The sequence below is a fragment of the Heliangelus exortis genome, chromosome 20 (genome assembly GCF_036169615.1).
Source record: "Heliangelus exortis chromosome 20, bHelExo1.hap1, whole genome shotgun sequence".
Lineage (NCBI taxonomy): Eukaryota > Metazoa > Chordata > Aves > Apodiformes > Trochilidae > Heliangelus > Heliangelus exortis.
The window spans coordinates 4,761,368-4,787,408 of NC_092441.1; the positions used below are offsets into that span (position 1 = coordinate 4,761,368).

Below are 26,041 nucleotides of genomic sequence, written 5' to 3' on the forward strand. Positions count from 1 at the left end.
AAGAAAAAGCCAAATAATTTAATCCAGGCTAGGAAAAAAAAACCCCAAAACTTACCTGGGTTGTCTTTAGTCCATTGTCCTTTAGAAAGTTGAATTGATTATGGGAGTTCTCACATTGCCTTTTTTCTGGCCTCATGCTTCAGAAGAATATTATCCCCTGACAAGTGTCATGGGTTTTCCCTGGAGTTTGGAAGCTGAAGTTTGCACAGATACTGAGCACATTCCAACTCTGAAACAAGCTCTCTAGCCTCAGTAATTAGCCATTTCCTTTCTAGAGCTTCATCTGTTTGTGACCACTTTGCTTCTTTATAGATGGAAAAGTTCAGTTCCCAATCCATGATGGATTAACCACCCTGCATAGCACATTGTCCTGGGTTGCACCTCACCATGCTTGAGTTTTAACACTACAACTAAACCTGAGCCACCTCCTATCCTACTTTCAGCAGCTTTCTCAGGCTGCTGTCCAAACCATTCCAAATAATACAGTAATAATAATAAAGCAGCTTACCTTTTCACTTCTGCTTACAAAAAACCCAGTAAATCCCAAACTTCTTCCAGGTCATCTTTTTGATTGAGGGAGGTTGTTCTAATAGCCTTACAGCAAACCACAAAATTGCTAAACATGCAATGAAGCACTTAAAAATTTTTAAATTTCTTCCCAAATACTTAAATTCACACTCAAATACTTGTAGTATTACTTGCATTTGGCATGTCATGGAATACACATATCATCTGGTAAAAGATTCAGAAGTGATGGGGGTTATCTTCTCAGCATTTGCTTTTATTTGGAATTTTATGCTACAAAAATTGCATAACCAACTGAGAACTTTGTATCACTTAAAGAGTTACCACAATGAACACTTAGAATGCAGTATTTCACAAAAAATAGCATATCAGCTATGAATGTGAACTAAGTGCTCAAATTTTATGTGAATTATAAGTTCAGAGTACTGTACTCATTAAAGTGCACATTTTACATTCAGCATTCAAATAGATAAGGCACTTTAATTATTTAAAGATAAAACTATTATTAACAGAGTTAAATACCTTGAGTAAAATAAATGGGTAACTATTGCTCATCTGCATTGTAGATGATTATTTTTTTTCCTTCACCAGAACAGCAATCTCTGCAGGTCAGGAACATGGAAAGAAATGAAAGATTCCCCTCCACTATTTACTGAGTAAAGAAAAGCAACAATGTAGGAATAAACAGGTTTTTTTCTGTTCTGTTAACCATGGATGAGAGCACCTCATGTCCCAGCTCTGATACTTTCCAAGACAGAAATACATCTATATTGCAGGCTTTTAGGAAGAAAACAAAAATCAATATTCAGAAAATGACTGCAGGAAAGTAACACTGTCTCTTCAGACATATATCAAGTATTACTACATATTAGAAATCATATTTTAAAGGCCTCAAAAATACTTGAAAACAATCATGTTAGTCACCTTGAGGAATACACCGTTGAACGTTTAAAACAAATTATCAAGGTGCAGATCCAAGTAACTCCATCACAGCTTAGCATTCCAGTACTTATCTACTGTGTCCAAATCTAAAACCTGTTGTTATTCACTTGTACAGGACAGGAAGCACCATGCAGAACCAGCATCAGAGAATAATGTGTGTTCAGTAAAAGACTTCACCTCCACCTTCAGCATTCTGTATTCTACTTAACTTCTGTCTTCAGCACGACATCAATTTCTTCATAAATAGCTCTGAAAGAGAAGGAACAGGGTAACTCCCACATCACAATGTTTTCATTTTAAAAAAGTGCATTAATAAAATCTTGCCCATAAACTGCCACCAGTTAATAGTGTTTCTCTAATGGAGCAGCATCCCAGGTTTATACAGAAACAAAGAGCCCAGCTTGTGGTGTCTGTGGTGATGCATTTAATGATGCATTTAATGATGAACCTCTGCACATTGCCACCCAGTGAATTAAGTTTGGGAACAGGACAGCAAAATGCAAAAGTGCATGTGAGTACTATACTGGTTACATAAATAAAGCCTTAGTATCCTACCTCAAAAATAAGTTGTGTGTAGATGTCTCAAATCATGTAGGTGATCCAGGTGGTCAGCTAACTCAGTCTAAATGGTGTGGTCTGCTTTCTCACTCAGAAAAAGCCAACTTAGAAGCCTCACCTTTGGAATCTAAGAAAACTTTATATTATCTATTAAAGAAGTTACTTACTCAGTGGGAGCCAGAGGATCAAATTCCATTACCTCATAGTAATGAGGTGACTGTGGCTTGTTCTTTGATGCAGCTGAAGAATAAAGACAGGCAGATAAATCCATATTGAAACATAATTCAAGTGCCTGCTTGCTACATGTTACATTTTTCTATTTCCTGAAAGTAACAATGTATCTTGTTGCTTTAAATGCTAAAATGGACAGACACATCTACTTCCTTTTGTGAACATTTGTTGCTGCTCCTAGACTTTGGGTATCTCCACAAAACTTGGGTGGTCTGCAGAATACACATTACCTGCTGGGGATGGTCCATTTGCCGATGCAGGATGTCCAGCCTGCAGATTTACTGGGTTCAGAGGCACTGGGCTTAAAGGAGTTGCCAGCTGAGGAAATCAAGCAAAATGGTATAAACTGATTGTTCCATGAGAACTGGTTTGACTTCACTTCCCCTGCCAACTTATCTTTAGACTCTTGGATTATAGCAGGTAAATTCTAAGGTCAGCAGTTATCAATGTACTCATATCCTTTCTCTACACAAAGTTCAAAGCACGTTTATATAATTCTGTGCAATTTGTTATGTTACACTGACTCAAAGACTGCAGCATTCACAACACACTTACCTGCTTTTAGAACAGGCAATATGCATGGGTACCTGGGGGAACCTTCTCATCTTTTTTATTTCATACTGCCTCATAATGTTGCCATAATGAGGAAACATTACCTCAAAGTCCCTATATAGTCCCTATATATTCTTTGCCTGCCTTTTGTCCTGGGTGTTTTGTCTCCAGCATATGCCATTTGTCCTACACTGTAATTAATTTTTCACTGTCTTTTTTCTGGTGGGTTGTTTAGTTTTGGTGTTTGGGTTTTCGTTTGTTTGTTTTAAAAAAGTATCTTATTTGAGATAGGAAACACACCAGAATAATAAAATGGCAGCATAAAGAGATCTCAACTTGCTTCACGAACCAACAGATTAAACACAAACAATACAGCAACTGCAGACTCCCCTGAGATTGTGCTGGACTCAAGAAAATATTATTTAAAATAAGCATCTCTGGTATCCCAAGAGGAAAGCTGGCCTGGTTACCAAGTACAGATGTTCCCTGTTGTCTGGAGAAGAGCCACAGAATAATCTCTGTATCCCCATTGGAACAGTAATCAGGGTAAATCCAAACAGTTCTCCTTCTGACAGCTGCCAGCAAAGATTGATTATTCTGAAGATGGGAGCTACTCACATTGCTATATGTGTGTCCAGCTGGGCTGCTTACACTATTGCTTTGTGCTTCAGTTGCAAATCTAGGAGAGAGCAATACATAAAAAATTACTAAGAAACCACCAAAGCTGTAAGTTTAGATTGCTACTTTTTTTTTTTTTTATGCTGGTCTGTCTTCACTTTATTCCACAACTGAGCAGCACAGACTGGTTGGTGGGTGCAGTGTCCCCTTTACATGAATGACAGGGAATTACAGGGACCCCTCTCATCCCTTAAACTCCTTTTATTGACCTGTACAATTCATCTCTTTCTCCCTTGCACTGCTACACTGGCAACACTCAACCAGAAAGCCATTGCACCTCAAGTATGTTTTGACTGTGGAGATAAATTTAGGTCTATGACTAAACAGTGCTGCAGGAGTTCTGCATCTTTAAGCAAGTTAAGCAATGTTCAGCAAACAGGGAGGCTTCAGTTGTTTTACTGGACTAATGTTTAAAACCAGTAAATCTGTGTTCTCAGAGCTCTTTATAAATTAAATCAGATGAACTAGAGAGTATTAATATCCCTGAGGAACTGTTACCATTTCTTCAGCAGATATACTCACGGGAATTGCTGAGCTTTTGCAGCAGTTGCTAATTCTATCTGTGGATAAATTGATGGATGGTGCCTGTTTTTATCTTCAGGGTGTGCAGAGAGGCAATCTGAAATTCAAAGTCATAATTAATGATCATTTGAACATTATTAAACAGATGTCAGTTGTACTATGAACACTGAAAGGGTAAAATTTTGTTTGTAAGGAATATAAAGAATCTGAAATGAATTGTTGTTTATCATATGAAAGGCAAAATTTTAATAACTGAGAAAGTTTTAGATGTCATATATTTATCTCCTTAAAATGTCATAACACCACCAGTAGTACTGTATCTGGTAGACATCACTTAAAACTCCTTTCACTATTTCTAAAAGACTGAAAATGGAATTCCAGGCACTTACTCCTGGGGAATATTCACACCTTTAACTTCAGTACCCGGACTCCCCTAGAGAGGATAAAGGAGAGGCTTCTGCAGACAGTAATTCAGGACACCTAAGTTAGGAGCTTTCCTCACTCCTCTAATTATGGAAGAAATCTAAACCTATAAGAGATGAGTATCTTTCTCAGCTTCTAACAAGTGCCTCCTGAAAAAACCTAGGAAATCAAGAGAGTATCAGAGAAGTATGAGGGTGTTTCTCTCTTCCAAACCTACAGAAAAAGCAAATACCAGACTGCTTTACAGGTTTCACTGTAATAGAATATGGAGCATGTTCTACACGTTTAAATTTAAGTAGTGTGGGAAAAAAGATTATTGCTTCCATGGTAAACAAATTACAGGGAACCTCACACTACCTCACTTGTTTGTTTGTTATTTTCTTATATCCACAGAACATCAGTTCTCCTTTTAAGGAGATTTCAGGAACTTGCTTAACTTCATGATGTAGTTTTCTTTTTTCCTCCAAGGATCTTCTTGATTCCTCCCCTTAGCTCTTGTTGATTTACTTTAGGAACCAACTCCATCAGACTGGAAGGGAACTGAATTCATCACTTACTTAGGCCTGAGGGAGACACTGCAGAGTCAGTTTGCATCAGGGCTGGCACAGGGGATGCAGCATCTACTGAGAGATCAAGTAGATCACTGGAGGGAGCAGATGGCTGTTTCCTGTACACCTAAACATTTGAAAAAGAAGAAGCTGTTTGGTTTTTTGGGAATTTTTTTGTATGCGTTTTAGTTTGCTTTTTACATTTTTTTTAAAAATGGAACTGACGTCGTTTGAAACAAATTGCTATTTTACAGAGGATAAACTTTTAAAACCAGAAAGTTGGCAAGTATGAGAGAAGAACATGATTTTTTTGTGTGTATGAAAGATAGCTAATGAAAAAACAGAAAGCTTTTTAGAAAACACCAGTTTCAGCAAGGTTGCCATTTCAAAAAATTCTTAAGAAAACAGTTCTAAAAAGCAACCATGAGCTTGTTTAGATACAGGATGATATAAATCTTCTGATTGATCCTGTACAATTATTTCCATGTTACTTATTTGTGTTACTAAGTTTTTATACATACTTAGGAGGCTTGATTTTTTTTTCAGTCCTGTTTTGGACAGGCAAATTTCAAAATCACATTTCCAAAGACACAGAAAAGGGTTCCTTTTGTTCCTCCTGTGAACCTATTAGAATTAGAAATGAAGCCAACCAAAGATTTTAATAAAACTATGTGGGTTTTATTGCTTGAATCATATGGGTTTGGTAATAACAGATTAAAAAAAAAAAAATTAAAAAATACGCATTTAAAATTCGGAGACTCCTGACCAATATAAAATGCACCAATTGTATTGGTTGGATTAACTAATCCAGCAGTGGATCCATCAAGCAAAACCCTCCACCTACATAACCAGAATGTAGCAATAGCAGCTTTTCAAGGAAAACAAGATAGTCTTCTACCTTTTTTTAATAATTGTCAGCTGCATTTAAGAATTCACAGCGCAGTAATTTTCATATTGAGTCCTAGATGACTACACAACTACAGCTTAGCAGAACCTGAAACGTGCAAAAGTACTTTGGGCAATATAATTAACTGTAATTATCAATCAATAAAGCATAGTCATTAAAATTTGCTACAAGCCATTATTCACAGTCCAGAAAAAGCTTTGATGCAGGAAAAACAAACATCAGGAATAGTGAATTCTGAAAGTGTAAAACTATTTCAGTCTGTAAATACTTAACGGAGACGAAATGAAAAGAATCATTATGGTTCCTCATTTTGTATCTGGCAGAGAGCAGTGCTTAGCTGTAGAAGCAATAAACCAGCATGTGAATAGATCTCTTTCTCTCTATCATTTTTCCTGACCAAGCTTCCATTTTAGATCTGACATTATATGTTACCTTAGTTACATGAATTCACAAGAAATTTTGCTAGTGAGACTTCAAAAACGTTGGTAGGAGTAGTCTCCTGTACCTCTCAACTAGAGATTAAAATTCTGCATCAACCCAAAGTATATTTTTCACAATGAAGAGCAACAGGACTGCTGACAGACCTGCATTCACAGCTCAGCTGTAATTACCTCTGTGCGTTCCCGTTGTATTCTCTGGTTCTCCAAAAACCGAACTCTGTTTCGAGAGAACCTGGGGAAGGTGCAGAGTTAAATGTTCACTCTGGCATTTCTGAGTTGCCACTTATAAGAATACAAACCCAGTTATAACCAAAGTTTGATTATCAAAAGACTCCAAAGGCACTGAGCACACACTACTACTGGGGTACCTGCCTTGAGCTAGCATTTTGACCCCCTCTGCTCCAGGGCTCTGGTCTTCTGGTCACCTCTGCTGACCCCAGGGAGTTTGGGTTTGGGCTCATTTTGCAGCCAGCCATCTGCCTCTTTCAAAGCAAACCCAAGGCACAGCTGACAATAAAGTTTGTTCTTATGAACAAAGACTGTTCCTAATCTGCCTCCTGACCAGAAGAGTCTCCCAGTTGAGCCCCAGGAAGTCCTCAGAGGTCCCCATATTCCCCCATTCCCCATTTCCTCATTCCTTCTCAGGACAAACCACACACCTGCTCTGGGACACAGCAGTCTCATTAGATCTGGCATTTGAAATAATTTTTTTGTTAAAGAGGAAACAAAATAACCCATTTGCATAACTACTTATGTACGAGGAGTCACAAAAGTGCTCTACACTGGGTCCAGGGGAGGGCCACTCAAGTGATGCTCAGCATCCAGAACTTCAAACTCCTTTAGAAGTGAGAGCCCTGCGTGGCAGGGACATGAGAGTGTCTACACAAGTGCCTCTGGTATTCAGGATCACCATACTGGGGAGGCCACAAGGAGGGAGGAATAGATGAAAGAAAAGCTTTCCAACTGCAGAACACAAAATTGAACTGAAATACAGGATGAACCAGAAAGTTGGTAAAGCCACTAGAGGGAGGCATGGTTACATACAAGAGGCCAGTTTGCTGCACAGTGGTGACAGCTCCTGATTTAATTTGGACTCCATGTTAATAATCAGAAAGAGAGAATGCAGCCTGACTTGTCTTCAAACAATACCCATGGTATGAAGCAGATGCAGCTAGTGAAATTCAGTTTGTCCTTTACTCATCTCATTGTTCAGAGGCAATTAAAAAGAACAATTCTTCTCCAAGAAACATTAACCAAATACATTTTTATACTTATCAACATTGAAGTGCTTTGCATCTGCACCCAGAAAGATTCATTACATATAAACCATAGCATTATAATACTAAAACATAGTAACTTTCTGTCCAGTTTCACAATGTCCAATTATTTCCTCCTTCAGTCACCAGGTGAGTCTTTTATAAGGAATTTGTTATACCCACAAATAGTTCAAGAGGTTCGTGGCCTTGCCAGAATTTATCAGTTATAACAAAAATGCAAGCCCACACCTGGCTCCTACAGAAGTTGAAGAGAATTCTATTTTTGCTTTACTAAAATGAAAAAACTAAAATGAATAGCAAGAAGTGAGGCCACAGTTCTTTCAAGGTAGTTTCTGTAAAATAGACCAATACTGCTCTAGACAAAAGATTTAACAATAAACAAAACCTAAACATTGTCAAAATCAAGCCCAAAGTTTGTGCCTTGACTCTTTGAAGAACTGGTGGCATTTTCAGTGCAGCATTTAGAAGAGACTTAAGAAGAACAGATGATTATTCTCTCTAAAATCTGCTAAATTTAATCATGAACCATTGTACTTGACACAATGATTTCTAGAACATTTCTTGGCCACTGAGGAGATAAAATACTGAGCATGAAAGGCCAGTTCCTATTACACTATAATACTCTCCATGAGTATACACACTGTCAGATTTTGGGAGATAATAATGGAATTTTGAGTTTAAATATTTTTTCAGTTTTACTCTCATCTATTCACACTACCAGTGACATAACAGGCAATACTGCAGTGCTTCCATGTGTGAGAGAAAAACATTTTCTGCTGTAAGACAAGCAGAAGAACATGTTTCAATCCAGCTGAGGAAAGCAAGTGACTCTCTTAAGCATGCAATGAGGCAGAATGCTATTCTATGGCTGATTTCTGCAGTAAAGCTGTCAAAGTTGTTCAGAAAAGAGAACAACTACTCTTCCCTGGAAGCACATACACTTAAAAGAGGTAAGGACCATCACCAGTACCAAAGGGTTTGTAGCAGACTGATGGCACATTTGCTGTCAACTACCAAGAAGGAATGTTTAATTCCCGGGTGATTTTTGTTTACATGGTTCCATCTGATTTCCCCATCTATGCTGCTAACTTCTCTGATCTCATTCTAATGGGCTTCTGACTTCCTTTGTGAACAGTTTCTGAAGCATTTAGGCAAGTACCTGATTTTCTCTTCTGCAATTGTCTTTTTAAGGATAAAATCTGTCTTCCTGTGGAGAATCAACATTAGATGTAGGGACCATCTGTGTCCATTATGTGCACTTACTCAATTAGGATACCAAATGTGAGGAGAGAGGCCCTGTACTCACCTTTCATGTCCCAGGAGGACATTATTAAGATCTTCATTTACTTGGATTAATTCCACTATCACATCTTCATTCTCCACTGCCACCAACAACTCCATGATCCTCTCCTGCATCATCCGACAGGTCTTATACAATTTCTGCCAGAGGAAGGGGAAGAAAAAAAAAAAATTGTAACTGTGGTCTCCCAGTTTGTCAATTCTGCAGAAAAATGATAAGATACTTGGTGGCTGCAGAGTCATGAGTGACATTCCTTAGTTTATACAAACCACATGCATACCAAACATTGCAAATAGCATAATTTTCATGTCTTTGATCTCTGCAAGGCAACTTGACAACTCCTATTATCACAGCCAACACTCCTCCCCCACCCAACCCCTACCTCTTGACCCACCTATATTTCTGAAGATCTATCTGTCTCTAAAATCTAAATTACAAAATTGCAAAAAACAAAAAACTAAGACCCCTCTGGGTGATGCAGAGCAAATTTGATTTGATCCTGTTTGAAGCTGATTAAACCCAGCAGGATACTTCACATGGATGTAATGGATGTGATCCTGCTAAACCTCTGCCTGAAGACAAGACAATAGCAGTCTAACAAACCACAGTGATGCAAGACTTTTCTAGCTCTAACTATTCCTCTAAGTGGGGAAGTTTGGAAACACTTCATCTATGCACTCTTTGGAAAAGTAACATAAACCTAGCAGAATCAGCTAAAAGAATTATGAGTTTATTGAGCAGAATTTTGCTTTATTGCCAGTTGAAATGGAAGACAGTTTATTTATGTTCCTCTCCATTGCAGCTTTTACATGTTCAAAGAAACAAATTCTTTAGCAACAGGAACTTCTACTCAGCCAACATTTTTTCCCCCACAGTGCATCTGCAAATGCTTGCTGGCTCCACTTAAGGAAAAAAATAAAATACAGGAGAAGGAAAATTACTCTGCTATACAGAAAATTGCTCTGGTATTATTTTCAAAGAGATCTGGCTCCTCCTAAAAAAACCCAAAAAACATAAAAACCAACAAACTTTATACAAATAAATTGTCTTATTTATGTAAAGAGAAATTTTGCACCCCTTTGCCAAACCTGCATCAGGATTACAGTGCACTGTACCTTCTAGTACTGTATCTCCATGGCCCACAAAAATATATTCAGTTTAATGCTTGTAATTACATTTTAAACATCTCCACACTTTATTACCTGATTTGCACTTAAGAAATGTGTATTTCCTAACACTCCATTACAACAGCCTATATTTTTAGGCTCCTTTCTAACTACCAATATTCAATAGAAAAGGAAACTGAGACACTTGCTTCATACACAGACTTCCCAGGTTCTGCTTTTACCCCAGTGATTTATGCACTCTTACACTTTGAAAACTGAAGTTTTACAATGATGGACTACGAGCTGGTGTAAACAATCAGCACTGATTACAGTGAGTTCATGCTACTTTTTACCATTTCATCACCTGGGACTCAAATTCCTGCATGTCCATCCTGTATGCCTGTCTGGTACAGAAGTTTGCTACTCAGTCTGGTTGATGCTGAGCTTTAACTATTCTTTAACTGGTTTAGCACAATACTTCCAGCAACACCAGCTATCTTAAACCTTGTCCAAAACAGGGTGGAGAAAAGGAGGAGCCAAACTGCTGCTAAAGAAGCTCCAGTCCTGAAAACATATTGTGGTGAAGCTACCCTGTGGTATTTTTTTATTGAGAGACTCCAGATACTCAAAAGGACTGAAATGAATGTCTACAACTCATTTAATGCTAAACAAATGACTCTTCACTAAAGGACTCTGTTCTCTGACAACAAAAGCCTAATCTAAGCAGTCCAGGTAAGGCCACGAACAAAAGGGAATATTAAACAGGAATGCTTGATGCTTCATGCCACCAGGTGCACAGGGCAAAAGAACAGAAAGAGTAACAGTGAAATTAACAGAGAAAGAATGAGTTTTCAGTCACTCCCCCAGAAATGGGAACTCCACACCCTGTCCTCAAGCTTTTGCCAACAATTTTATTACTGGGAGCGTCAGTACGAATCCACTGATTTTCTAAGGGCAACATAACCTGTGTGCCCACATGCAGAGGGGCCAGAGACAGGAAAATAAAGACACACTTTTCCTGTTTCACAACCAGAAACACTAACCTTGTCATGGACTAGAAAGAGGTGGCCAATTATACTAAACCAGCATATTCTACCAGGGGTATCATTCACGGGGTGGTTAAATCATCAAGGTCAGTTTACACCCTGGCAACCTCCCTGGTGGCAGAAACACTACAGGGAGTAAAGCACAGAAAAGCCACAGATCAGATGTTTGGGTGTTGTCCATAGCTGGAACAACCTATACTCAATCTCTTAGTGCAGGCAAAGCAACCCCTCCATCATCTACTGCAGCAGCTGTTTGCTCTGCCTGTGTTTAAGTGTCTCTGCTCAGATCCTTGCTTCACAGGCCCTTCCTCCTTGAACTTCAAGCTCCAAAGATCTCTGCAAAAGAGACAGCATTGGAGATACAAGGAATTTTCAGGGGAGGAAAAACCACTGAGAGATTGTGTCTACCTCCTATCTGGTTCCCTCAGACCAGGAGTGCTGCCTGTCATTACAGATGCCAGCTGGTGGCAAGCTGTTGCTATCTCTCCATATCACAGTATTATAGAATGGGTTGGGCTGGAAATTCCCACCCCCTTGCGTGGGGAAGGACACTTCCCACCAGACCAGGTTTCTCCATGCCCAATCCAACCTGACCCTGAACATTTCCAGGGACGTGGCAGCCACAGCTTCTCTGGGCAACCTGGGCCAGTGTCTCACCCCCCTCACAATAAGTAACCTCACCTGCAGCTGGGAACCAATCCATAAATGCACACAGCTGAACAGAATGACCTCAATGACAAACCAAGAGCACATAATAAGTGTTTCTTGCCAAAAATTGTCCACTGGACAAAAGCAGCACACTGAAGGCTTGCAAAAATTAGATCAGTTCTCCAACACACTTCACATGGATCAGTTACCAGTGCTTCCTTATCATAGGAGTTCAGATGGAAATTTGGAAATGGAAGGAAGTGATAAAAGCCTTTAAAATTCTTGCAAGCCAATTTGAAACAGAAAAATGTCTACTGACAGAGGTCACTATTAAAATGCTAAAGTAACACAGAATTCTTCATTCTAAAATAGAAAACAGAGTGTGAGGGAGAAGGAGAAATGACATCAGAGGAGGAAGAAGGCACGTTCAGTGTCACATCTGAGCTGCAGTATCACAATACACTTCTTCAGGCTACACTTTAAGAACATGTAGATTCATCTATAGCACAGCAAGCTCCCAGTCTTTGAGGTCACAGACATAAAACCAATGCTTCATATTCTTCACTGGCCTTCAGTCTGCCTTTAAGGTACTGGTAATAATAAAGAGAGCACTGAAAACTCCAGGACGGATGAGAGGGAGACTGTGTCATCATCTGTTTTCCCACAAGGCAACTGTGTTCAACTGGAATGTTCTCAGGGCTGTCTGACAGAACATGCTTAACAGAGAACGCTCCATTATGAAATTCCTTTGCCTTTGGAATTCCCTAGAGCTTAAATTTGCATTGTAAGCTGTATTGTCCTTTCCTGACTATCTAGACTTCAGGGGAAGTCAATGAGAGAAAGCTGAGCAAAACCAGAGAGGGAAACCCAGAAACCTACTGATGGATTACATTTGGTAATTTGAATCCAGATGTTAGAAGAAAGGATAAAACACATTTTTAAAATCAACTTTGACCATGCCAAACCAGTAGTTCCTACCAATGTACTACTGCATACCTGTAGAAGATTCATATCATCAGGATTTTCAGAGCCAGGAACATTTTCCCTTAATATGGAAGACATGACTCTCACGTTCATTTTTGCCATGTCCAGTTCACTGTACAGTTTCCCAATCTGTTCAGTTCAAGAACACAGAATTTTGTGTAGGTGAACAGTGAATGAGCAGAATGATTCTTATCTCTAACATGTACTTTCTTACCCATCAAGTATAACACAGACTTAACTGGTATTATTTTACTCTGGTGACAGACTGTGAAAATGAACAGCTCAGCTTTTATATGTGCAATACAACTAATCCAAATCTGACAGCACTACTCATTCTCCTCACAATTAATCCCTCTCATTAATGTTACTCTTTTAGTTGCCTACAGTCCAAGCAGGAATGGAAGTGAACTGTCCTTTCCTTTGTATTTTTTAGAATAATCTCTTCACACAAGTAAGCTTGGCTTTCTCACTTATATTAGAAGCAACTTTTATCAATTTGCATAACAAGATCAGTGGACATCATGCTTGAGTAAATTGCTCCATTTTCTGGCTGGGGTACAGCCTGGCATTTATTGAATTCAGTCTGCCCACTTTGCTTTGGCACACCACCATACCAAACATTTTCAGGAGAATGAACCTAAAACCAGAAATACAGAACTATTCCACTTGAACTGAGGGTCCCCTCTGGTGTTCTATCTGCCCAGGCTGTCCAAGTCACTCACGACCACTACATTTAGAGTGGAACCACCCACTTTGATCCTGTAGTACTGCACCTGCTCAGGAGTCAACAACAAGGTTGGGCCAGTGGGAAGAGGCAGTAAAGAACGTTTTGCAGGATTAGCAGAAGATGGTGATGACTTTGTAGAAGGCTGGGATGAAGTCTGTGGGAAGGCAAAAGAGCAGAGCTTGATTTTAACAAAATAATTGAAACAGACATCCAGATGAGAGAGCTCCAAAGAATCTCTGTCAGACTAGATAATGGCATCAGCTTTCTCATAATCAATGCTCTCAGGGAATTTGCTGAGCCAGGTCTATTTGAAAGAACAAATCTAATGGCTATTTTGTAATGAAATGAGGTTTGGAATTCAGGTATCTTTTAAATGGATTTGGAAGTACAAGTTCAAAGGCCTTCTAGATTGCAAAGTTGGGATGCTTTGTCTGCAGAAAGCTTCACTTGCACTGCATTTGAACTGATTGCTATAAAAAAAAAATTCAAATTCAAACTTGATCCTGCACAAGACTACATGCTTCATGTCCTCCACTTCCTACAGACTGAGATAAAAATTGTGTTCAGTTCTGCTGGTTTTGAGATCAGCATAAGGTTTGCCACTGATTTTGAGTGGCAGATACATGTGGTAGACAGAGCGGTGTCCACTGCAGTTGTAAGAAAAAAATCATCTAATGAGAGTATTATTCTCCACACAGCTTCTTCAAAACCACCTTTAAATACATAAGCTTTTGTGCACTCCACTATCCAGTTACTAAACTCAGGATAAATTTTAATTATTTCTGTCTGCACTGATTACACATCTAAATCTGTAACCACGGGGTTCCAACCAGTGGTGGTGAACTTTCATGCTTCCCAAAACTCTTGTAAAAACTCCTAACAACAAAAAATCCAGAAAGAAAGACTTTAAAACAAGTACTGCATTTTCTGCTGATGTCTGGTGCTCAAGCCATACTTAATGTCCTAAATGCTGCACCATGATATCTATGACATATCCTAAATAACAGTTACTGTGTACAAACTGTGCAGATGTATGGACAATAATATTTTCTTACAGATTTCTATCCCTCTTGGTTTAATCTTAAAGATAGAGAATGCTTGATAATTCTGAATGGTACATTTTTTTGTGAAAATCTTACTCAGTTGAGGCTTTCAGAAGCTGACAAGTTCATTTTGAAGCAAAGAGTGTGCCCAAATCTTTTGCACAATTTGAAAGTCTCAGCAGAGAGATGTTTCATTTTTGAGAACATATCCACTAATCTGTGGTTTGAAATAAATTAAGCTAAACTACTATATAGGCCAGGTTTCTATGTTGTTATCTTAGCTGTTATAATTGAAACTGACTCCTGCTTGAATGCTTAAGTAGGTTGGTCATATTCTGCCCTGGAGCATTTAAATAAACAAAGATAAAACCAAAACCCTAACACACCTGTACAATCAACACATCCTGTTTCTGATTTACAATGGTTAATGAAATATCCTTGAGTATCCCCACCTTAGGTCCCCTTCTGCAGGTGTCAGAAGATGGAAACTCCACTCCTTTCTTCAGCAGTTCTAGATAAACTTCTTTCACTTCACTCACATCCACCATTCCCTGGAACCCTCGGGCCCACGTCTGGTGTTGAAATCAGAGGGACAAGAAGAGTCACAGAAATGGTCAGAGAAGCAGTTCTAAAACAGATGGTCCTCAATGCAGGTCATTCCCTCCACATCCCACAGGTCATTCCCTCCAGCCACTCCAGTTAACACCATCCAAAGCAGCAGGAACCACGAAAGCTCCAAAGTTCTCTCTCATCCCACTTGCTGAGTGCTACACAGCAGAAGCACATTTATAGACTGTGTAAAAGGTGGAGTTTGACAGATTTCCAGTTCTCTCCCTTTGTCATCTAATCTGTGCCACTCCTGCATAAAGCAGAAGCAGCAAGAACAACTTCTGCTTAAGGAAGAAGCTCCCGTGAGTCTATTAATGCTGCATTATTAAATGTTTACCACACAGCTGAGACACAAACACTTCTGTTTGCTCTGGACTTACCATGATAAAGGTCAGAATTTTCTCCTGCATGTCAATTGGCAGATTGTACCTTGGATTCAGTAGTTTCACCAGCTTGTCTTTACAGAAATCTTTCTTCACAACTAGAGACTGGAATCTCGGGCCGCAGTTCTCTATGCACATGTCAAGCAGCTGCACACACACAAAACTTCTGTTAAACAGAGAGTAGGAAAAAAGACTAACAAGCAACTTAACTGTTTTTGTTTCCTTTTGTTCAATTTGTTCCGAGGTGCTACAGGGAAAAGTACAAACAAGAATGAACAGATTATTGTCAGCTATCTCACTAAAATGTCTGATGAGGTTACTAGAGGGAAACAAGAGCTCACTGTGTGCAGTGCTGTACCTATGCAATACAGAATGAAATACAGAGTTATATTATTTTTAACAGAGAACCATGGTCACATTTGTTTCCATGTCATAGCAGTTAATGAACACATGGTACCTGAACAACATGAAATCTGTCCACAGCTTAAGAAATTACTTGCACAGATTCAGAAATAGAATTAATTCACTGTCTAGCACATAGGTACCCTGGTCTGACAGATTCTGAAGAGGTCTACAAGAGAAAATAATAAGATTACTAACTGCAGATTTCTAAAATAATAAGATTTCTAAAATAATAAGATTACTAACTGCCTTTCTTCTAATCTGCCCTGTTAGTGAGAGACTAATGAAAAAATAGGAAAGAAAAAATGAAACAACTCGCAGTACAATTTCTCCACGCATTTTAAAGGTCACATTGATTTAGCCCAGAACTGCTGTACTGTTCCAATTGTCAGAATAATTGTCACAAAATAACTCTGCTTCCAAAACTCTGCTTGGAATTCTCAGAGTAGGATCCCTGCAAGCAAGGTATTTGCCCTACCAAACACAGCAGTGTGTGACAGTGACATAATAATTCTCTCCTGTACACCTGGAGGTGACTGATTGTGATTCCCATGTTACAGAAGAGATATCAAAATCTGTCACTACATCCTAGTCCCTTAGATAAGGCCACTGGAAATCTTGATTGGAAACTGCAGTCAGTCAGATCAGGTGCAGAGTCAGAACTCTGGCTCAAATCTGGAGTTCTGTCACAGAACTACAATCCCCTGTGTAGAGAAAAAGAGTCACTCGTGGCTTTTAGCCTTCAATAATATCTTTACTTTCACTTTTTATTTAAAGATGGAAGATGAAAAGGTGAAAGCAAAGGGTGGAAACTAACAAAAGTTTGCAAAATTTCTGAGTTTTTTTGGAACAAAACTTCCCCTGAATCATGCAACAGACGGGATATATTCTCAAAATGATACAGAGAATTTAAAGAATGCTACTGTAATCTTGAGAAAAGTAGGTTAAATACACTTTCTTATTCAGAGCAGACTATATTTAACTAAGTTGAAATCATTTTAGTAACTCATTTTCTTGCCTCAGGACTTGGGGATTTTTCTCCCAGTGTGATCAGGAACTTACAGGAGAAGAGTTTTAAAACTAGAAGAAAATATACTGCTAAAATAAAAACAGGGTAGAACAAAGAGACACTAGCAGACTGCTGTGCAATAAACTGAGACACAATTACAGAAAAATCTTGGCTCGAATCATTATTTTTCCTTTGAAAGAGTGCACAAAACACATGCTAATAAGCCAAGTCAGTTGCTTGCACAGCACTTCAAAGATGGTCTGTATAAAACATTTTCAGCCCACTTCATGGGAAATTTGGTATGCTGCTCCCTAGTACTTGTTCCCTACTTAAGGGACTGAGTATTTACTCTCTGAATGAAAGTACTGAACTAATGGGCTAGATCCTCCACTCAATTATGCCAGCACAGCCCACTCACTTAGAGCAAAACTAAGCTGGTGTAAGAAAAAAAGAATTTGACTCAATTATTTTTCACTTGACCATTCATGAACAAGCCACTTGCATGCTAATAACACCTTTCCTTACAATTTCCATATGATTATTTATCGTTGCAAATAGGACTTCACCTTCTGAAGCAATTCCATTGGAATGCCCAGATCCAAGGTGGCCAAGTCAACCACTGCACAACAAAGCCCAAGAGGATCTCAATAGAAACACGTTTTAATAACAGAACTAGCAAATTAACTTCAACCAAACCATTCAAATTCCTCTAAATGACAGGAAGGCCTTAAAGCTGTTGGAATTAACAGAGCTGCTATGATAACAGAAATCCAGCTGAAAAGGGATCTGCACTGAGAGGGAAGGAGGGTGTGTTGCACAATCAAAGCTCTCTGGTCTGTGTGACAACAACACAAAACTAAAAGTTAGTGAACTAAAGACAAACTGTAAGGCAGAAAAAACCAAAGGGTAGAAGTTGAAGGTGATAACAGAAAGTCAACTACACTTTTTATCAATAGAGACCTATATAAAATAGGTCTGAAATATAGATTTCTTTAACTCTCACTCAATGTCCTTTTCTCTTCCTCTTTGGCCATGTATGTCATCAAGTGTAATAAAATTGATCAGGACCTTTTTGATTGAGGAGCTAGAGGGCTCTCTCATATTTTTGTCTTTTAGATCCTCTGCTTTGTAAAATGTTAATTTAAGAAATTAAAATCTGAAGGCCACATTTGCCATCCTAAAATGTTCTTACATCCGAAAACTTACAGAATAGTAAAAGGAAAACCAGAAAAAAAGCCTAAGGCACAAAGACAAACACCCAAATGGAAATCTAACCAATTACTTACTTTAAAATATTTTCCAGCAATGAAATGCAGAACTGAAAGAATAATTCCATTTTAAATTTCTGCCCACTGCTTTGTGTGTAAGAGTGAGTAGACATAGGTAGAGATAAGCACATGTTTAATGCACTACTTCCCCATGTGCTGTTTTGATCCTCAGAGCTGACAGACATCAAACCTGGGGCACTGCAGGACGTGAAGGTTTTTATAAAACCCAGGGAGATCTACAGAGCCCATTAAACAGGTGTCTCAGCCTTTCACAATGTAAACAGAGTTTACCAATCCAAAGTCCATTAGAAATAAGGAGTCAAATAACACACACAAACTTTGTTGGACTCCTGCCTGAAAGTTCTAATCCTCCTCACTCCGATTGGGAAATCGCTACTGCCAAGCCTGATTCCTTGGCTTTATCAAAGCCTGGGCATGAAGCAACCCTGGGGCCTGACTTGGATACACCTGGATCCATGTGACTTCACTGGGTAACTTCTGTAGATGGGAGCACAGGAACTGACTCCATGGCCAACACATTATACAGCTGGCACTCAGCCCCTTTCCTCCAAGTAAATAAAAAAGCATCTATTAGCCAGGAGAAGGAAGATGCTGCTGAGGTTTAAGAGGGTTCAATTACAATCAGGGCTTAATGTGTGGAGTTGAGCTACTTCAGATGAAGAATTTCACATTTCACTTTGTATTTGCTGCAAACAAGCTCCTTAAGCAGTTTCAACAGAAAGATTAAATTATATAATTTCAAGGTTCAGTAAATAAAAGTGCATCAGAATGCATTCCAAAAGAAAATGTAAAGCTGTTGCCTCCTTAGTTGTATCTAATGCAGGTAGGAGACGTGATATGAAGTAGAATTTCAAAAGCTGGAGGATCACAGAGTAGGAAACACAGGCAGTACCTTACAGTTCATCAGAAAAGAGCTCTAATTTGTTGAAATTGGGAAGAAAAACAATTTTTAAGAAACAAGAGTTGCATGGGGGCAGTCGTGCTTTAGGTATTGAAAATTATATCTAATTTTCCATTTGCAATGACTTGCTGTTCTAATCTGAGCATTTCGAAATAGGAAATAGGAACAATTTTCATGAATGCAATCAAGAACACAAAACACAAGCACATGGACTGATTTGGGAACAAGGGAGTTAAGAGTTATACACAGTCAGCAATAAGGTCATCAAAGGGAAGGTTTCACACCTGCTAAACTGGTGGCAGCACTGGTGGAAAATCAGAAAAAGAAAATTCAGGGGCAGAAGGAGAGGCAAGGGTGGGATATCTTATGTAAGAACAAGGAAGAAAGAGGAACAAATAGGCACAGAGAGTTAAGAGGAAGAACTGGCAACTATTCAAATAAATAAAATAAATAAATAGGGGAGAAGAAACCTGCTGTCAAAAAAACAGAAGCTGGGCCAAAAGGAAGTGACTGCCTGGCAGGCAGGGTGTGAACAGGCATGGAGAGAGGAGCCTGGAACAGCAAAGTGACTGTGAGTAAATGTGGAACTACAAGCACTACTGAAACCTGGTACATGCTCAATCTGTGAGCAAATACAACGAGCTTCCAAATCAACATGATCATGGTCTTCCTTGGAAATACCTGAAAAAAAGATCCTTCTCCCACTTTTATGTTCTTAAGAGTTAAACTGTAATGTCACCTTGGGTATATCTGCAGAGTAAATAACTACAGAAAGGCTCCTAAATGTAAGCAGTGAGTTCTCAGAACTTCAGCTGACTGTGTCAGATATTCAGAAAGGAGCTGGGTGCACAAAGGCTGGAGGAGAAAGCAAACAGATCCCATAGAGTGATTGAATTGCAGCGGAAACCAGAGTGTTTCTGTTATGCAAACAGGTAGGAGACACAAAAAGGTGACTCATGAGACAGTGGAGGAGGAAGCCAGGAAAGAAGTTCGGAAATGGAATGAGCTGAAGGAATACCTTGGTATGTTTAACACATTTATCTGCATCTCTACCTTGTCAGGAGACACTTGAGCAATTGCTAAGTGACCTACAATTTGACACTATCAATCACCTATCTTAATCACTTCTCAGCACGTATTAATATAGATAATGATTTTGCACAACAAATACCATACCCATGAGTAAGAGTACTCAGAGTATAATGCAGACAGGCCTCTGCAACCTCGAAAAAGGAAACTGTGAGGAAAATACTTCTAGACAAATAATGAAGACGTAAATCTCCAGCAAGTTAAAATACAACTGGCATGATTCTTCTTATTGTTAATCAAGAGTAAATCAGGTGGGGAACTCTTAGACTTATGACAATGCTAGGAACTTCCTGCTACTGCTTACATTATCAGTGTAGTGGAAAACAGAGAACTATTTTAACATACTCCAGTTAAATCTTGAATTGACAGAAATCACTACACTTTCCCCAAATTCTGGGATAGTTCAGAAACTGTCACATTCTGGAGGCCAGGCTACCTGAAATGAGGATATTCCCATCCACTCGAACCTCAGTCCTACAACCTGATTCTTCTGTGGCTTATTCTGTGTCTTGCTCCCCTGTTTAACTGAGCACTGAAACACTTTCATTCAAAATTTCTCATTTATACACGTTAACACTTACCTTAAAAAACAAGTATTGCACATTCCACCACACTGCATACCATGGGTCAGTACCACAAGGTGAGTAACAGAATGCTCAAATGTAGTTTTTACGTAATATCCCAACCTCTGTATCTTTCACAAACAGGTGGGGCACCCACAGTGGGACAGTCACTGCAGCAAGTAAGCTCTAAACTGCTTTTACATAGCATGGCTTTAAAAAAACCAAAACTGCAACAATAACTTTAAGAATTTGAGTCACCCAGGACTGTCTGGAACGCCGGGAGAGCATCTGATCTGCACTGTGGCAGTGCTGTACACACAAACAACAAGGACAGAAAACATCCCAGAGAGTTGTGTCAGTGATAATTTGCATGCCACCTTATCGTTTAAAATGTTTTCCTTCTTAGTGTCTAATTAATATAAATATAGCTGTACTTACAGACAGGGTAAGCCTGATCTCCTTATGGTTACAGTTTTTTGAAAGCTTTTTCTTTAGTGCTTTGACTGCATCTTTAGGCCTGTGACAAGAGATTAAGTAGAAAAAGTTACCAGTGAAGCTAGACTGTTTTTTCTAGTTTGTAACTTCATCCGAGAGCCAAAAATACCAGCCTGAGATATGGCACCAAATTCATCCCTGTATTTACACCCACATAAAACTAGAGCAATTGCCCCATTGATTTCAGCAAAATCACTTCAGCATTGAGCTAGAGTAACAAAGCAGTGAATCAGGTTTGGTACTGCAGACTCTGTGTTGCCCCAGAGACTTGTGCAGAGAAATAAAGTTATTCTGCTCTGCAAAGTCTCCACAAAAATTATATTATTTCACTGTTGTACAATAGATTTACTTATCTAGCTTTTATTACTAGGAAGAGGAAGATCAACTGGCAGCTGTATCAAGAATTGACTTGTACCTATTTTTCAAGTATGATGCAATTAAGAAATAGTCTCCTTGGAGAGCTGTCAGGAGTAGGGGAGTCTTGGCTAACTTCCAATTTTATAATTGCAGGATGCTTTTAACTCATCTGAGTAATTACCATGTATGGATGGACAACCCATTCCACCTATGAGATGGTGGCATTTCTAGCCCAGTCATTTTAATTTCTATATATACACCCCATATCTTTTAACTATCTATGTAAAAGGAAAAGGGTGGAAGATAATATCAAGCTTATCACATGTGGGAAGCAGTTTTGCCTGATTAATATGGGCTATCTATAGTGTACAATTATTATGACCAGCTCAATGCTCATGATCAACAAACTCAAGATGTCCTAAAATCTCTTTAGGATCTCCCTAGAACCTAAGATGAAGCAAGAGGTATAAATACAATTTTCAATAAGGAAAAAAAAATCTGTGAAAACAGTTCAGACCAAATTAAATTAAATTAATAGGTATTTGCCACTGTCACATTTTTCGGTTTGAAATCTTGTTGTACTTAATCAGAAAAAATGAAAAGATTTGTCTATTTTTCTTAATCCTATGTCATACTTACTGATACTAGTAGTGCATCAAATGATGGATGAAAGCAGAGAGGAAAACTTTCCTTTGCAGAAAGCTGTACTACTACTATTTCCCTCTTGCTTCTTTCACTGAAGCATCTGGAAATACTCTGGCCAGGAGTTGGATATTGCATTAAAATAACCATTTGCTTAATTAGATACAGCAGTTCTGCTGTTCCTGGTATCCTGTTACAGACTGGGACTACTAGTAGTTGCCTAGGAGGAAGTTATAAGGAGTTCCTCTGTAAGCATAAACTGTGCACGAGAGGAAATAGTTTATTTTTAAAGCCCTGTTGCATGGAAACGCCACATAAAAACTAACGCTGAGGGTCGAAGTGTGCTGTTGCTTATGGCAATGATCAGAAGGGAGTTATTATTAACCTTCCAAGCTCTAAGAACCATGGGTGAGAGTGTGGGATCCAAAGAAATGAAAGGAAGGGAAAGTTGATATAAAAGAAGACACTTCTGCAGAAACTAATGCATAACTCATTCTCCTGGAGAAAGCTCTCCAGCTGCTGCTAAAACATGCCAGTGCTAGGAGTGAGCTCTTGCAGTGCAACTCTGAAGCAGATCATACACGAGAATAAATTTCCTTCCCCCCCCTTTAACAGGTGGGAACAAGGAAGCACAAAGCAGCAAGGGACTGAGGAAACCAGGAACCTGGCAGCTGGGTGCAAGAGGCCCCCTGTGTCGGGATACACATGCTGATAGGATGGATCCCACTGGACCAGCTCCCTCCTGCCGGGATGTAGGGTGGCTGAGAAAATGCAAAGTGGGGAACTCAGATGAAGTTAAAAGCACAGCAGGGTTTTAAATAGTCTTGTAGGCTCAGAGGCTTTTTCCAGGCCAGGTTTGCAGAGCACAGGGGGACCCGCAAGTGCGGGTTGAGGACAATTGGACTCAGGTGGGAACCCTTCACTGTCAGCTTCCTCTAGCGCTTGTCTGCGGGGAAGGGCCACAAGTTTAATCCCTGCAAATCCTGCACAAGGCACCGAGAGAAGTAAAACTCCTCCATCAGAACCAAAGACACCAGCTCAGCGCTGCCGTTTCCTTTTGGGTATCTTCTACATACGCGCCGTACCCCGCCTGCGGGATTTTGCCCTTCCCTCGGGCAACACAGGTGCTGCCTCAGCCCAGCACCCGGCAGCTCGTTCCCCACAGGAGAAGGGGGCAGCTCACGGCACTGCTGCCCCGGGATGTCCCGGTCCCGCTCACCCTTCCTCCGTCGCGTTGATCACGTCGCAGATGTGCATGAACTGTCCCCACTCCTCCGTCTGCAGCGATCCGAACGTCGCCCGCTCTGAAAGGCCAAGGGGAGCCGCGGTACAGCCGGCTGGGGACCCCGAGCCCCGCCGGGACGGGCGAGGAGAGCGGGAGAAGGCACTGTCCCGCCGAGCCCCTCACGGCCCGGGCGGCGGGGAGGGAACGGAGCCCCCCGAACACCCCCGGGCGGCGGGGCAGGGCGGAACGCGGCGTCTCTCGTTACTCACCCACCAGGCTGCCCACGGCGGTGCCGAAAGGATCCTTCGGAACCTTCCCGAAAGCCATGGCCGCTGCCGGCTGGGTTGCGCGGCCTCTGAGGGGCAGCAGCCCCGACCCGTCCCGTCCCGTCCCGCCGGATCCAGCCGCTCCCCTCCCGCCCCGCTGGTCTCTCCCTTCCTGGGACCGGGGCGGAGCTGCCTCCAGGTGCCGTCGCGGCTCCTGGTTGCAGAGCACAGCGGGCCGGGCCGGGCCGGGCCGTGCGGGCAGCACCGCCCCCATGGGCCGGCCCGGTACTGTCCCCGGTGAGCGGCGGATGGGTGCTAACGGGGGAAGGAAGGGAGCAGCCCCGGTCAGCACTGCCAGACGGCTCACCCGGCCCCTCACGCCTGTGCCTCACCGACGGGGCAGCCCCACGTCCCGGCACCCTGTCCCGGACCCAAAGAACCCACGGACTGCCACCCAGGATCACATAACCACGGCCTCCTCTTCCCGCTCCGTGGCCGATGTTTAACGCGTGACAGGATCCCCCGCTCCTGCCAAACCCGACCCTCAGCTGTCTCCTCCATGGGACTTAAAGGCTGAAACCACGAGAAAAGGCGTTTTGTAAGACAAAGCTCAGGAGCACTTGGGTAGAAGCTACCTAGGGGCTCCAACCTGCCTCCTGGCACCTGTGAATTGGAAACTTAAGTTAAATTTACCAGAAAAGGGAAAAAATTGCCTGTCTTGCAGCACCAGCCCTCTAGATCTATTCAAGTGGCACAGAACAGCATTGGTAATTTTGATATTTTTTTTAGGCATATACCTCTGACTTCTTAGAGCAGAACGGACTTTAAGGGATGAGATTTACGTTGTGTTAAAACGTTCACTTCAGGTATCAGACCACAGAAAATTGGGCTTTTCAAATGCAGCAGAACAGTGTATACACTCCTAGACAGATACTCGATGCAATTTGCTGCTTAATTTGATAACACGTGATTAATTTATTTTAAAAGAAGACTGCAAGGACAGCAAGAGTGTTGTGCTACACCACTTGAGCATCCAGCACTATGAAATCAGCAGGGCTGCCCCTGCAGCACTCAGAGATATTTTCTCAACCCCCTATGTTCTGTTTCATCAGTTTAGCAGGAACAGATACACAGATCTCAGAGAAGCAGGAGGGGAAAAAAACCAAATCAGGACACCTGATCAGACAAAAAAAAAACCAAATCAGACAAGTTACATCCAAAAAGTCGTCTGTTGTATCACATAGGAACCACTAACACGTTCTTGTCACCACATACACGTTTTCACGCGTGACTTTCTTGCTACAATTGCTATCAATGCCATAGCACTTATCACAAGTCTGACTGTATCTCAGACCTGATACTTGGGAACAAATGTGGCACGAATGAAAATTGAAGCCTCAGCTGTTATTTTTGTTGACTGAGGGTTGTAATTATTTCAGTATCAAGCAAATACAGAATCATATTAACTAACATTTGAGTACTGCTTAATCAGTCATACAGTCAGAACACGATATAACCAAATAAATTATTTGCCTGACATTAGAATGTCATGAATTAACAAAGCTGTGTTTGCACTGATTATAATTGTACTTCCCCTCACACACACACTCATCTTACTTTTGCATTTTGGATGACTCTATGGCTCCATCTGCTGGGTAGATTTAACATAAAAGCTGGAGAAAAAATTTTTGTGCATCTTCAAGGAGGTATACAAAAAGGAAGTTATTAAAGTAACTTTTATACAAGTCGACCATGTACAATGAATATACATGTCTTTTTTCTTAGTTTTCCTATAGCAATTTTAAAAAAAATTTTCTACAGTATGGTGATGACCATCATACAACTTGGTGAGGTTCCAATTGAGACTGTTTCTAATGAAGACATCCCAATTTTCCATGCTTTTGTTAGTCTTGTCATTTGGTTATGAGACAGACATCATCTGTCAAAACAGAAGTTTATTTGTTCTTGGCTGCAGAATTTTGAAAGACATCCTCTAAACTTAAGGGTTTACTTCATTTGCTCTTTAACACCAAAACTGAAATTAAGGCCCATTTAAATTAGCCCTTATTAAACCTGCAATGTGAGTCAGATCTAGTTTCAGAGAGCATATTTTACTGAGCTTCTCAGGGGAATAAATCCGATGAAACATTTTTTTTTTTTTTTTTTTTTTTTCCATTGGAATGTACTCATTAAAGTTACTCACTGAGATCAGCTCCTGATCTAGATCTATGAGCTCCTGGTGGACTTCAGGTTCTGCTTGAAACAATCCTGCCTGACTCTTCAGCTTTCTCTGGACTGGAGCCCATGGTATTTATGAGTCAGTGATAGAAGAGTCTCAGAAGAACCCTGCTGCA

The 26,041-nt window shown here is 40.3% G+C and overlaps 1 protein-coding gene across 4 annotated transcripts; it reads right to left on the bottom strand.

Moving 5' to 3' along the window:
* Positions 1-760: 760 nt before the first annotated feature.
* TOM1L1 (target of myb1 like 1 membrane trafficking protein) lies at positions 761-23,957 on the bottom strand. 4 transcript variants are annotated; one of them, XM_071764371.1, is made up of 15 exons: positions 23,691-23,957; positions 23,416-23,500; positions 21,141-21,219; positions 15,447-15,596; positions 14,910-15,029; positions 13,461-13,568; positions 12,700-12,816; positions 8,910-9,043; positions 6,498-6,558; positions 4,989-5,106; positions 4,009-4,105; positions 3,427-3,487; positions 2,487-2,574; positions 2,193-2,265; positions 761-1,716 (listed from the first exon to the last, which is right to left on the bottom strand). In XM_071764371.1, the coding sequence occupies exons 1-15, from the start codon at positions 23,746-23,748 to the stop codon at positions 1,668-1,670; spliced, it is 1,398 nt and encodes a 465-aa protein (XP_071620472.1). In that variant the 5' UTR covers positions 23,749-23,957; the 3' UTR covers positions 761-1,667. The 4 variants fall into 4 exon arrangements, with proteins under 4 accessions (XP_071620472.1, XP_071620473.1, XP_071620474.1 ...); XM_071764372.1 differs by adding an exon at positions 22,194-22,299 and having other exon boundaries at positions 23,416-23,834; XM_071764373.1 differs by lacking the exons at positions 23,416-23,500; positions 23,691-23,957 and adding an exon at positions 22,194-22,310.
* Between the last annotated feature and the right edge of the window lie 2,084 nt (positions 23,958-26,041).

Bases quoted from the DNA above. Each gene is read 5' to 3' on its own strand.
- TOM1L1 (XM_071764371.1), bottom strand. From the start codon at position 23,748: ATGGCTTTCGGGAAGGTTCCGAAGGATCCTTTCGGCACCGCCGTGGGC. The intron at 12,817-13,460 runs GTGCAGTACTAC...TGAACTGAACAG, and splicing joins TGTTGTTGACTCCTGAGCAG to ATTGGGAAACTGTACAGTGA. The intron at 1,717-2,192 runs GTAAGTAACTTC...CTTCTCTTTCAG, and splicing joins GATCCTCTGGCTCCCACTGA to AGCTATTTATGAAGAAATTG.